The 13,949-nt window shown below is 39.2% G+C and overlaps 1 protein-coding gene across 3 annotated transcripts in view; it reads left to right on the top strand.

Annotated features, from left to right (window-relative positions):
• PARP4 (poly(ADP-ribose) polymerase family member 4) overlaps positions 1–13,949 on the top strand; it is a 99,579-nt gene that overhangs the window by 2,369 nt on the left and 83,261 nt on the right. For 2 of the 3 annotated variants that reach the window (XM_084878520.1, XM_084878521.1), the window contains exons 2-9: positions 146–278; positions 3,891–4,092; positions 4,934–5,000; positions 5,877–5,952; positions 8,083–8,208; positions 9,770–9,919; positions 10,463–10,600; positions 11,835–12,008. In XM_084878520.1, the coding sequence (XP_084734646.1) occupies positions 147–278; positions 3,891–4,092; positions 4,934–5,000; positions 5,877–5,952; positions 8,083–8,208; positions 9,770–9,919; positions 10,463–10,600; positions 11,835–12,008 (1,065 nt within the window). In that variant the 5' untranslated portion in view covers position 146. The remainder of the gene's footprint in view (positions 1–145; positions 279–3,890; positions 4,093–4,933; positions 5,001–5,876; positions 5,953–8,082; positions 8,209–9,769; positions 9,920–10,462; positions 10,601–11,834; positions 12,009–13,949) is intronic. The other variant, XM_084878522.1, reaches the window with a different exon arrangement.

Consider the following 13,949-nt stretch of genomic DNA (forward strand, 5'->3'; position numbering starts at 1 on the left):
TATGATTACAATATCTTTTTTTGAAAAAATAATGCGCAACTTTCCCACAGTTTGCATGTAGAACAATTCTAAAGTCACTGTCATTTATATTCACTGAAAAGAAAATCTTTAAAAGTTCTGACTTGGAAACTTCTTTTCCCAACAGGATGACTGTGGGAATCTTCGCAAATTGTACTTTCTGTTTGAAAGTCAAGCACTTACCTGGTCAACAGAAGAAAAAGCTACAAACTGACATTAAGGAAAATGGTGGAAATGTTTCTGTTTTATTAAATCCACAGGTAAAATATCCTAAGAATTCTTTTATGATAGTCCATTGTGCCTGAGCGGGGCGAGGGTATGGTGAGAAAAGTCAGTAGAAGAACTGGCAGCAGGGAAGTCAGTGGAGGCAGGCGAAGACCATCCCATTCCATCTTCTCCTATTCCTGTGAGCTGTAGGACAATCCTATAGGCCATGTGCACCTAATATTAGTAAGAGTACAGCCAATGACACCAAAAAACTAATGTCAGACCAGCCATGTCTGTTCTCATTTGCCAAAAGCACTCTAGTCCCTCACCAGTATGTCAGCACTGGAGGGAGGCCTGTAATGGTGATTTTTCTAGGACAGAAAAAACCCATGCATTGTAAACTGATCTTTGTACTGCTTATTTAAAGGTGGAAGGAAGCTACCTTCTCTCTTGAAATGAACTGTAGGACTAACAGTTTAGATACAGAATTTCACAGCTGGATGAAATCTTAAAAATAACTAAGATCACCCTGTTCTGTTTAACCACCTCATCATAAGAACTAAAAATTGAAATTCAAAGTTGTTAGGTGCCAGGCCTACAAGTACAGGCCCTGCCCCATACAGGCCTGCCCCGTACAGGCTCTTCCCTCTTTTTTATTTATCTATTTAAAATTTTATTTTATTGTTTAAGGTATTACAAATAATAGTCATATGTCTCCTTTTTCCCCCTCATTGACCTTCCCCCAGGGCCCCTAACCCACAAGCACTTGCCCTCATCCCCGCCCCCACCCCTAGTGTCTTGCGTCCATTGGTTATGCTTCTATGCATGCATTCAAATCCTCTGTTTGATCTCTTACCTCACCCCAACCCTCCCCTGCCTTCTGGATCTAGTTTGACAGTCTGTTTGATGCTTATTTGCCTCTTTCTATTTTTGTTCAACAGTTTGTAATGTTCTTTATTATCCATAAATGAGTGAGATCATGTGGTATTTATCTTTCACTGCCTGGCTAATGTCACTTAGCATAATGCTCTCCAGATCCATTCATGCTTTGCAAATGGTAGGAGTTCCTTTTTACAGCAGTATAGTATTTCATTGTTTTCTAATACCACAGTTTTCTAATCCACTCATCTGCTGATGGGCATTTAGGCTGTTTCTTGGGATATATTTCTATAGGTGGGATCACTGGATCAAATGGGAGTTCTATTTTTAGTTTTTTGAGGAAACGTCATACTGTTTTCCACAGTGGCTGCCCCAGTCTGCATTCCCACCAGCAGTGCACAAGGGGGTTCCTTTTTCTCTTCATCTTCTCCAGCACTTGCCATTTATTGATTTGTTGATGATAGCCATTCTGGCAGGTGTGAGATGGTACTTCATTGTTGTTTTGATTTGCATCTCTTTGATGATTAGTGACTTTGAGCATGTTTTCATATGTCTCTTGGCTTTATGAATGTCTTTTTTCGAGACGTCTATTTAGGTTCTTTGCCCATTTTAAAAAAATATTTATATTTATTGATTTCAGAGAGGAAGAGAGAAGGAGAGAGAGAGAAACATCAGTGATGAGAGAGAATCATTGATAGGCTGCTTTCTGTTCACCCCGCACTGGAGATCGAGCCACAACCCAGGCATGTGCCCTTGGCCAGAATCAAACCCCGGACCCTTCAGTCCCCAGGCTTATGATCTATCCTCTGAGCCAAGCTGGCTAGGGCCCTTTGCCCATTTTTTATTGGATTGTTTATCTTGCTTTTGTTAAGTTGTATGAGTTTCCTGTAAATGCTGGAGATCAAACCCTTATTGGAGGTAACATTGGCAAATATGTTCTCCCATGCAGTGGGTTTTCTTGTTTTGTTAATGGCTTCTTTTGCTATTCAGAAGCTTTTTATTTTGATGTAGTCCCATTTGTTTATTTTCTCTTTAGTTTCCATTGCCTTAGGAGCTGTATTGGTAAAGATATTGCTACGACAAATGTCTGCTATTTTGCTGCCTATGGCTTCTTCTAAGATTTTTATGGTTTCTCATCTTACTTTTAAGTCTTTTATCCATTTTGAGTTTATCTTTGTGTATGGTGTAAGTTGGTGGTTGATCTAGTTTCATTTTTTTTTGCATGTACCTGTCCAGTTTTCCCAACACCATTTATTGAAGAGACTGTCTTGTCTTCATTGTATGCTCTTGCCTCCTTTGTCAAATATTAATTGAGTATAATGTATTGGGTCTATCTCTGGGTTCTCTGTTCTGTTCCACTGGTCTTTGTCTATTCTTATGCCAGTACAAGGCAGTTTTGAGAACAGTGGCTTTGTAGCATAGCTTGATATCTGGAATTATGATCCCTCCAACATTTTTCTTCTTTCTCAAGATTTCTGCCGCTATTTGGGGTCTTTAAAAAAAAAAAAGTGTGTATATATATATATATATATATATATATATATATATATATGTATTTATTTATTTATTGATTTCAAAGAGGATGGGAGAAGGAGAGAGAGACACAAACATCAATGATGAGAGAGAACCATTGATTGACTACCTCCTGCATGTCCCCAAATGGGAATCAAACTGGCAACCCAGGAATGTGCCTCTGGCCTGAATCGAACCTGGGACATTCGGTCTGCAGGCTGATGCTCTATCCACTGAGTCAAGTCAGCTAGGCCTCAGGGTCTTTTTTTAATCCAGATAAATTTTTGGAACATTTGTTCTAGGTCTTTGAAATATGCCGTTGGTATTTTAATGGGGAGTGCCTTAAATCTATAGATTGCTTTGGGTAGTATGGACATTTTAATAATGTTGATTCTACCGATCCATGAACATGGTATATTCTTCCATTTGTTCATGTCTTACTCTATCTTTTATTTATTTATTTATTTATTTATTTTTATTTATTTATTTTTTTACCATCCTGAAATTTTCTGAATACAGGTCCTTTGTCTCCTTGGTTAAGTTTATTCTTAGGTATCTTAATATTTTTTTGTTGTTGTTGTTGCAATGGTAAATGGGATTGCTTTTCAAATTTCTCTTTCTGTGAGTTCATTATTGTTGTATAGCACAATATGTAATGATGAGGAATGATCTCCAAAATAAATTGTCAAGTGGAAAAGCAGTATGTTTAGTATGCTGCATCTGTGGACACAAAGAGGGCTGTGTACTTGTATGCATGTTGTCTACATAGAATAGCTCAAGTTCCTCTGGACAGGAACCTGGAAAATGGTGAGGAATAAATTAACTTAATATTATAATTTTACTTTTAGATATTTTACAATATGCATATACTACTTATTTTAAAATAAGTGAGTAAAATTGCAAAGTAACAAAATAATAATGAATACACTTTAAACCTCTTATTCCGCTCCTAAAGAAAAAACAAAGTTGTACAAAGAAGTGTATGTGAAGATATTCAGTACAGCATTTTTTAGAGGAGTGAAAATTTGGAAAAAACTCCAGGATTGGTTAATCAATTATGGTACATCCATATCCATAATCTTTAAAAATTGTTGATGTAAAAAAAAATTTTAATGGTAGCAAGAAATTGTATTACTTATAGGAGTTTTAGAAATCTGAGAAAAATTGTTACAAATTACCTTCAAACAAGACTTTTCAAGGGTGAAAATTACAGATACAAAATAATTTAAATTTTGTTTCTACTAATATATAATGAATTGATTGTTTTTTCTTAGTGTACACATATAATCTTAGACAATGCTGATGTTCTCAGTCAGTACCAACTGAAGTCTATCCAAAAGAACCATATCCATATTGCAAACCTGGATTTTATATGGGAATCCATCAAAGAAGGAAGACTCTTGGACGTAAAGAATTACAATCCTAACAAGTCACGGGATAGCACACTACCTCCTTATCAAGAGACAAGCAGTTCTGGTAAGTATAGTATTTCATATCAAACATTTTAATTTGTCAAAGATATTACAGACAAAGTATGGTCGAGAGATACTACCTAAAAATTAGGCTTGTTGTTATCTCAGAAAATGGGCAGCAAAATAGCAAAGGACAAAGATTACTTTAGCAAAGTAGATTTGTAAGAATCAGAATGTCTACAAAAAACACTGGTAGTCTCACTCTGGCTGGGTAGCTCAGTTGGTTAAAGTGTCATCCCGATATGCCAAGGTTGTGGGTTCGATTCCAGTCAGGACACATATAAGAATCAACTAGTAATGAATGCATGACTAAGTGGAGCAACATCTCTTTCTCTCACCTTCGCTCCCTCCCACCGTGTCCCCTCCTGTCTTTCTCTAGAAATTGATAAAATAAAAAATAAAAAGACACACAGATAGTCTAAGAAAACTTGTTGTGTAATTTTAACTGGGAAGAGGAAGAATCTTTATGTTAAAAAGTTATCACAACTTAATGACTGGACATTTTATGACCAGCATTTGACTAAAGAAGATTTTTTCAAAAGATAATTTCTCCAAGAGTAGTATATCTCCTTTACTGTTTTAAAAATATTTTTATTGATTTCTAAAAGAGAGCGATACATCAATAATGAGAGAGAATCATTTATCCATTGCCTGCACACTATACACCCCACACTGGGGTTTGAGCCCACAACTTGGGCATGTGCCTTGACCAAGAATCAAACTATGACCTTCAGATTTACAAGTCGACACTCAACCACTGAGCCATGCCTTGTTAGCTCATTTTAATAAGTCTTTGAGTAATTAACAAGTGTTTTTTGTTTTGTTTTTTTGTTTTTTAATTCTAGAAGTGAAAACAGACAAGCTAAGCCTGGACAATGCCACAGAGACAGAAAACATCGTAACACTTCCTAAGTAATTTACTTTTGATCATTAAGACTAGACAGAGTTTTTATAAACCTCAAGCATGGTATTAAAATGCTGTTAATATATCAGTATTTTTTGTAGTATTTTAATTTATGTTGCTTATTTAATTCTGTATTACATTCTTATTTAATATTTTTACCTCATTAGTAGAGTGATAATTATTTTATCTTCTCAGTATTATATGAGATTGGATGTAATTGTGACATTGATTTGTAAAAAGAAAAATCACTGGAGATAAGATTTGGGTAGTCTGCTCACTCTGTTACCTTACTGAATAGCCTTTAGAAACTTTGTTAATCTCAACCTGATATTTTTAAAATATAATAACAACCTTCCAAATGGAGTATTCAAGTCTGAAGCATACCCAAGACTACAGTATTAATTAGGCATCACATTTTGCCTTATTTTATTTTTAAATAGTAGTGCTAAAAGAGAGAACAAGTATCAAAATTAAAAGTACAGATTAATAAAATAAAGAGGGCTTGACTGTAGTTCAGAGAGGTGAGTACCTGTCTGAGGTGATATGGTGTCTCAGGGTACATCGCAGAGTGAATGCAGGCTGCCTGTCTATGAGGCGATGTGCTTTCTGCAACACGTTGGCCTGTTTCGTTAATACCCGTGCTTTGTACCACTCCCTGCTATCCAATGGAGACACACAATGTTTGGCACCGGAGCTCTAGAATTATGTAAAAGACCTTTTGATTCCACAAGACCTTTTGACCATTTTTAGAATTTGTAAGGAGGCATTAGGGACTTATAATGCAGTTTGAATGTAGTTAGGGAACGTACAAGAAAAATTCTAGGAGAATCCTATGTAGTCTAAAAGTAGATTTTAATATTCAATTTTTCTTATAAAAATTTCAGGTTTTATACAGAGAATGTCGAAATTCCTCATTTTCCTCAAGATTTTGAAGTTGCAAAATATAATATCTTGGAAAAAGTAAGAGTTTGTTTGATTCCTATTTGGAAAAAAAGCTGAATGTCATGTGATTATTCTTTCTGTTAGATAATTTTCTTGTTGTTTTGAAAAATTGCGCATATCCTGAATAACATTTCTTAATATATGAGTTGCTTTTTATAATCAAGAAAATTTTTACATTTAAAATGTAGTGGCCCTGACTGGGTATCTCAGTGGGTTAGAATGTCATTTCTGTATGCCAAGGTTGGGGGTTTGATCCCTTCTGGTCATGTAAGAAATAACCAGTGAATGCATAAATGGGTGGAACAACAAATCGATGTTTCACACTTGCTCTCACATTCCCCTCCACTCTGTCAAATTAATTTAAAATTTTTAATGTTTAATTTTAAGTGTAAGAGTAATTGCTCATAATTACGGATTAAATAATTCATGTTCATAATAAAAGTGTAAACAGTAGAAAGTATTAATGATATTAAAAATAAAGGTCCTGCCTAGGCTGATGTGGCTCAGTTGGAGTGTTGTCCTGTACACCCAAGTGGTGGAAGATTCAGTTCCTGGTCAGGGCATATACCCAGGGTGTGTATAGGAGGCAACCAATCATGTTTCTCTCTTATATCAATGTTTCTCTCTCTCTCTCTCCCTTCCTCTTTTTAAGATCAATTAAAAGATAAATAAAATAAAAGTCATCCCTGTTTTTAATAGTTTCTTACATATATTTTTAAAAATATATTTTATTGATTTTGTACAGAGAGGAAGGGAAAGAGATAGAGAGTTGGAAACATCGATGAGAGAGAGTCATCGATCAGCTGCTTCTTGCACACCCCCTACTGGGGATATGCCCACAACCAAGGTACATGCCCTTGACTGAAATCGAACCCGGGACCCCTCAGTCCCCAAGCCAACGCTCTATCCATTGAGCCAAACCGGTCTCGGCTAGTTTCTTATATTTTAAGGGTATATTTGATACAAGTATTTACACCATCTTGAATTTCCATTACTTTTCTTTTCTTTTTTTTAAATATTTTTATTGATTTTAGAGAGGCAGGGAGAGGGATAGAGAGAGAAACATCAATGATGAGAATCATTGATCAGCTGCCTCCTGCTCGCCCCCTACTGGGGATCGAGCCCGCAACCCAGGCATGTGCCCCTGGCCGGAATCAAACCTGGGACCTTTCAGTCAGCAGGCTGATGCTCTATCCACTGAGCCAAACCAGCTAGGACATCATTACTTTTCATTTAAAAGAAAAACATACCCTGGCCAGTTTGGCTCAGTGGATAGACTACAGGGTCGGCCCTTGAACTGAAGGGTCCTGGGTTTGATTCTGGTCACGGGTACATACCTCTGTTGAAGGCTCAAACCCCAGCCAGGTTCAGGCGTGTGCAGGAGGCAAGCAACTGATATGTCTCTCTCACATTGATGTTTCTCTCTTTCTCCCCCTCCCTTCCACTGTCTCTAAAAATCAAAGGAAAAATATCCTTGGATGGGGATTAAAAAATATAAATAAATAAAAGAAAAAGAAAAACTTTTTTTCCAACATCACACAAATGCAAATTAATTTTAGCATTCAAAATGATGCTCCATTTGTATTTTTAGGTATTATAATAAAATATAACTTGAAAATAACATTCCCTCTGTAATAAAGAAGATCTGAAAAGTGGTACCATTTAAACATATACAGATATATCTATAGTAAAAATATGGGAAGGAAAAATACTGAAATATTAATAGTGATTATATAACTGCAATATGATTTCAGGTGATTTTTATTTTTACTTAGTACTTTCTATATTTTCTACATTACATTTCCAAATGAGCATATATTAGTTTTATATCAACCTTAAAAAAAATCCTCATCTAAGGATATGTTTTATTGATTTTAGAGAGAGGAAGGAAATGAGAGAAAGAGAGAGAGAGAAATATCTACGGGTCGCCTCCCATGCACACCGCAGCCGGGTCTCTAGCCTGTAACTCAGGCATTTGCCCTGACCAGTAATCAAACCTGCCATCTTTTGGTGCACAAGGCGGGGGGCGGGGATAGGAGGGCGGGGAGGGGCGCTCCAACCCACTGAACCAACCAGGCCGGGCTTATCAGTCTTTTAAAGTGGCCTGTGCAGTTTATTGTTTAATGAATGCAGTTTATGAGAGACCAGGCTCTTTCCCAGGTGGGGCCAGAGGGAGGTGGAGAGACGGCAGTGGTGGAACTGCAGTGCTCCCAGGACCCCGCGTGCCCAGCCTTCCTCATCGTCGCACACTTCCTCCCAGTTGGAGGCACCGAGGTAATGATCTTTATATTGATTCCCATGTGCTTATCCACCCTTTTCATAACTAGTTCCTTTAACATTGGCCAGTGAGCCAGCCAACCTGTTGATATTTTTTCATTTTGCCTATAAATAGGTTTGAAAAGTGGGAACATGTTCCCTTTTGGAAAGTGTCGGAGAGGAGAGCAAGCAGAGCAAGACCCTGTGTAGGGTTCTTGCTCCTGTTCTGAGTCCCTTACAGAAACTTTGCTAATGTATATACCTCTCAAAGCAACTCATTCACACACCTCATTATGCACCTACTTAGTACCAAGCAGTATGCCAGAGGCTGGAACCCAAAGATAAAAAAGTCAGCTCTTGGGAGGAAACAACACATTCATGGCTTTAATCCACCGTGACGGCGAAATGTCTATGAATGGTTGTGGGCTCTGAGTGGCAAGGAAGGCTTTGCAGAAACCAACCCAAAACAGAATGAAACAAAAATAAATTCAGAACTAATACCTAACGTTCAAAGAAAGTGCTACAAAACCATCAGGCCAGCTTCTATCTAGACACTTTGCTTATCGACAAGAAACAGCAGGTGCGCAGGGGCTGCTCAGCAGGGGAGTGGTCCCAGGAGCAGTTCCCGCAGGCTGTGGACACTCGCACGTTGTTCCCATGCCAGGGTCAGTTCTAGGCCAGGAAGGAGGCTCACATCAGGTGCTGCAGGTCCACTGACTCAGAAGCCCACCCACAGGAGTCAGACCTCTTATAACAGGGGCCTGGGGTCAAAATGCCGTTAGGGGAGGTGCCCGCTGTCAGAGTCCCCGCTCCCAGGGAAGCCCAAGGTGCAGGCTCCCCACCTTCTATTTATAGTTCATTCATTGAACTACCAGTTCCAATGCAATTGATTAATGACAGGTTACTATTACCCAAGCAATTTTGCCTAATATTACACACCACCTTTTCAGGTTTCCATGGGAGCAGCTATAAACTTTAACCGAAGGATCAGATGTATTCATGAAGAGGAAAAGTTTTCGTTACCTTTTACCCCAAAATGTGGACTGTATTTGGTGGAGGATTTAGTTATGTGGGTAAAAACTAAGTAAAAATCAAGTTTGAAAACCATGATAGATAGGTTACCATTTTCTCTCTTCACTGAGGAAGAGAACGAGGCTGCTGCCTAGGCCAGCTGCCCCTTCCTGCCTCTGTATGAGAGCTGGAGCCGGGTGCCTTCCTCCCTGCAGAGCCTGAGTCTGCTCGGCAAGTCTGATCGCCTTGATAGAAATGATCCTCACTTAACCAGCGAGAAGGAGCTGCTCTAGAAGAGACTCTTGTAGCTCACTCTTCCTTTATTAAATCCTTTTGATGGAGAATAAGTTAACCTCTACCTTCTTAAATGAAGTAGCTTGAACATGACATGCTTCTTTTTGCCATGTTTGAGGGGTGTCCTCTAGCCACCAGTCCATGACTCTCTTGTCAGTGGCAGGGATCTAATGCTTTGTTTATGTTCCTGGTACATAGTTCGTGTCCAATAAAGATTGATACTAAGTTACTGTATCCTCATATCCTAACACTTTGCCACATACTATATTCACAGCCTCGAAAGCAGTGCTCTGTAAAGCAGACCTCTGAAGATGCGAGTGAGTGCTATGAAAGTTACCTTGAAGAGCTGAAGAAACAAGGATTTCTACTAAGGGAATTGTTTACCCCCGAAGCCACCCAATTAGCATCTGAAAAATTGCAAGCAGTAAGATTGGTTTATCCATGTTATTTTGTGTTATTGATTAAATATTTTTTAAGAAAAATGTTTCTTTATGGCAAATAAAAAACTGACAGGAGAGAAGAGTTGGAGTTAGGAAAAGGAACAGTGAACCCACAGAAAGGCATGGAAGCTGAGACAGGAGTGAGTTCCAGGATAAACCCCAAAACTTATGGCTTATTTCTGCAAAAAAACCATCACAAATTTCAAAAGATTTCATTATAACCTAGGCCAAGAATCAGGGGCCCTTAACCCTTAATACCACTTCACTTCTAATTCCACTGGCAGGCCTATAGTTGACAGGGTGAAGAAAAAGGCAAAAAGAGAAATAATATGGAATTAAAAAAGAGAAGGGGGACAGAGAAAGGGCATAGGGAGGAGGTGGAGGGAGAGGCCTGAGTATTAACAGTTATTTGAGTGTGGGTGGCTCTCCTTGGTTATAATTATTTCATCTAATGACCTAATAATCTCCATTAAAAATAAACGTACGCACAAAAACTTTCTATTGGTATTGTTTGCTGTTTGTTGCAGTTGCTTTTGGAGGAGGTAATACATTCAAGCACTCTGAGCCAAGAGGTGAGCGATTTAGTGGAGATGATTTGGGCAGAGGCTCTCGGCCACCTGGAACATACGCTCCTGGAGTCCATGAGCAGGATCAGTCTTAACGATGTAAGTCATGCGTGTTCTTGAAACAGAGCCTCTAACCTGACAAACTGCTATACTGGTTTCTTTGCTTTAATGCTACCACTTCTGTTTGAGCACCACGTCAGTTGTTTTTGGATGCATTCCTGTTCTTTTTCTTATGCTGGAGTAGGGGACACCAAGAACACTGAGGGTAGATGAGCTTTTAAGAAAACCAGTCAGCCCCATTGGTATGGCTCAGTGGTTGAGCATCAACCTGTGAACCAGGAGGTCATGGTTCAATTCCCAGTCAGGGCACATGCCCAGGTTGCAGGCTCTATCCCCAGTGGGGGCGTGCAGGAAACAGCCAATCAATGATTCTCTCTCATCATTAATGTTTCTATTTTTCCCTCTCCTTTCATTTTCAAAATCAATAAAAAAATATTTTAAAAATAAAGGAAAACCAGACATTTCCACATGTAAAATGTCAGGCATGAGAGCTGATCAAAGCTTAGCTCATCAGGAGGCCTGTTCCTCTGGGTCAAGAGACTTGTACCAAGCCTGAGAGATGTGGATGCTCTTGGTCCTTCATTAGATACTCAGCCCCTAATATCCTCTGTAGTGCCTACTTCAGAACCTTGTGCCTCTGACCACCCGAGGGTAAGGCAGGCAGGTTCCCAGCCCTTCAGAACTTGCTCATTTTATTTATATGCTGTTGAAAGAGCAAATGAAAGAAAATGTTCCCAGTGGTCCAACTTGTGCAACTACGTGGTCATATTCAACTAACACAGACAATTCCTCTGTGGAATTAAATGAATTTATTTCAGGACAAAAAACAAACAAACAAACAAAAAATAGTACGTAAAAAGATCTCTTGGGGTATATTCCAAAAAGTACTTGTGTAATTTGAAACATGGTTGGTGGGCTTTGCTCCTGGTTTGATCCTGACATCTTTCTAAATGTCTTATGTGAAAAGCAAGTTTTCTACTACTTCATGAGTATTCCTCTCTCTGTGGATATATATATATATATTAGATATTGAAGACTCTGGTTCTTTCCTTTAGTTAATCCAAGCTCAGTTTTGGAAAACTCCTCATGGCATTATCATCGTAACCAAGATACATCTCCAGTAAACTCTGCATTTGTTTTATGACCGATGTCCAGAAAACTAACTATTGCAACATATCTAACAACTATTTTAGCTATTTTTATACATTTCTTCACTGTCTCTATGATTATCAATATCTAACTTTAATAAGCTTATATCATCTTCTATTTAAAGGTGAGCAAGGCAGAGGGAATTCTCCTTCTAGTAAAGGAAGCACTGAAAAATGGAGAGACTGAAGAACAATTGCAAAAGATGATGAGTGACTTCTACAGATTAATACCTCACCGAGATACAACTACTGAAAAAGTTAGCCTGAGACTATTAGCCAAGAAGGAGGACCTCTGCCAGGTAAATCTCTGGAATATAGAATTCCATTTAAAATACATTGGGGAAACCCAGCAGGAGTGTCTCAGAAGGGTTTCTGGTTCAATTCTGGGTCAGGATACGCACCTGGGTTGCAAGGTCAATCCCCAGTTGGGGCACCTAGAGAAGGCAACTGATCAATGTTTCTCTCTCACATCAGTTCTCTCTCTATCTATCTATCTATCTATCTATCTATCTATCTATCTATTTATCTCTCTCTCTCTCTCTCTCTCTCTCTCTCTCTCTCTCTCTCTGTCTCTCCCTCTCTCAATGTCTCTGAACATGTCCTCAGGTAAGAATTAAAAAAAATAATAAAGAGAGAGAACTAAGATGGTGATATATGTAAATGCCTGTACCTGCTGCCTCCCACAACCACATCAAAATTACAACTAGCTCTAACTGGTTTGGCTCAGTGGATAGAGCATCGGCCTATAGACTGAAGGGTCCCAGGTTCGATTCTGGTCAAGGGCATGTAGCTTGGTTGCGGGCACATTCCCAGTAGGGGATGTGTAGGAGGCAACTGATTGATATTTCTCTCTCATTGCTGTTTCTAACTCTCTAGCCATTTCTTTTTCTCTCTATAAAAAAATTAATAAAATATATATTTTTTAATTACAACTAAAAGACAGAACAACTATCATTCAGAACCACAGGAAAGCTGGCTGAGTGGAAATATTATAATGAGAGAAGTAAAGAAGAAAGAACATTGAGACTGGTAGGAGGTGTGGAGGCACAGAATGGGCTGGCATCCGGGTGTGCTGCTTTTTTAATCAGGCTGGTGGTACAAGCTCCCGCTTGCTCTGAACTCCAGTTCTGGGCGAGCTTTGTGGGACCCAGACACATACAGGGAGAAACTGGACTGCCTGGCATTGGGACAGGAAGACAAGGTGCTCATAGCGATCCTTTTTCCTGTGTTGGGACCTCTCTGGTGCAGGGCTGGTTGCTCCACCGTGATGGACCCCTCCCCACCCAATTTATAACCCCACCCCAGCTGTGTGCAGCAGCTTTTGCATATGAATGGCCTGTCCTTTTTCAGCCTAAAACCTGTCAAACAGCAACAGCCTGCCTTGCTTCACAGCTGGGCCTCCTGTAGGCACTTCCAAACCAGTTAGATCTCCAAGGAGGAGGCATCTGCATATCTCTCTGTAGCTCCTGCTGGGTGGCCCCAGGCAATGGCTGACTTTGCACCTCCTTGGAGATCCAAGAGCCAGTGTACCCAGTGGTCACTGTGAGACCATATCAGATTACAACTCTTCACATCCATAAGTGACACACTCAAGGGGCAGACTCAGTGACCACCAAAGCCACACTGAAGCAAGTCCTGCCTCATAAGAGTGTCTCCTGCACAGCAGCTCTTCCATTGTATATTCAACTGGTCCTCACAGCCAATTGGCCTGGAGGCCAATTTCTCTCAGAGATACCAACAGCAATCAAGGCTTAACTACAACAAGACTGTGCACCAAGAGTGTCCACCTCAGGTGATTGGGGAGGCTGAGCCACTGGACCTTATAGGACACCTACCACACAAGGCTACTCTATCAACTCAAGGAAACTTAGCAGCTACCCAGTACATAGAAACAAACACAGGGAATCAGCCAAAATGTGGAGAAAAACAATCACGTTACAAGTGAAAGAAATGGAAGAAAGCAAAATACTGGATATAGAGTACAAAACCACAGTTATAAGGTTACTCAAGAATTTTCTAGAAACCTCCAAGAAACTTAATGAGACCTTCAAGAATCTTAGTGAGAATACAAAAAAGAAAAAAAGAAAAAAAAAAGAAAAAGAAAAGGACCAGTTAGAAATTAAGCATACACTGACTGAAATAAAGAATAATATACAGAGATTCAACAGTAGACTGGAGGATTCTAAGAATTAAATAAAAGATTTGAAATATGAGAAAGCAAAAAACACCCACTGGAAGAG

The sequence above is a fragment of the Pipistrellus hanaki genome (assembly GCF_964339955.1).
Source record: "Pipistrellus hanaki genome assembly, chromosome: 3".
Classification (NCBI taxonomy): Eukaryota; Metazoa; Chordata; class Mammalia; order Chiroptera; family Vespertilionidae; genus Pipistrellus; species Pipistrellus hanaki.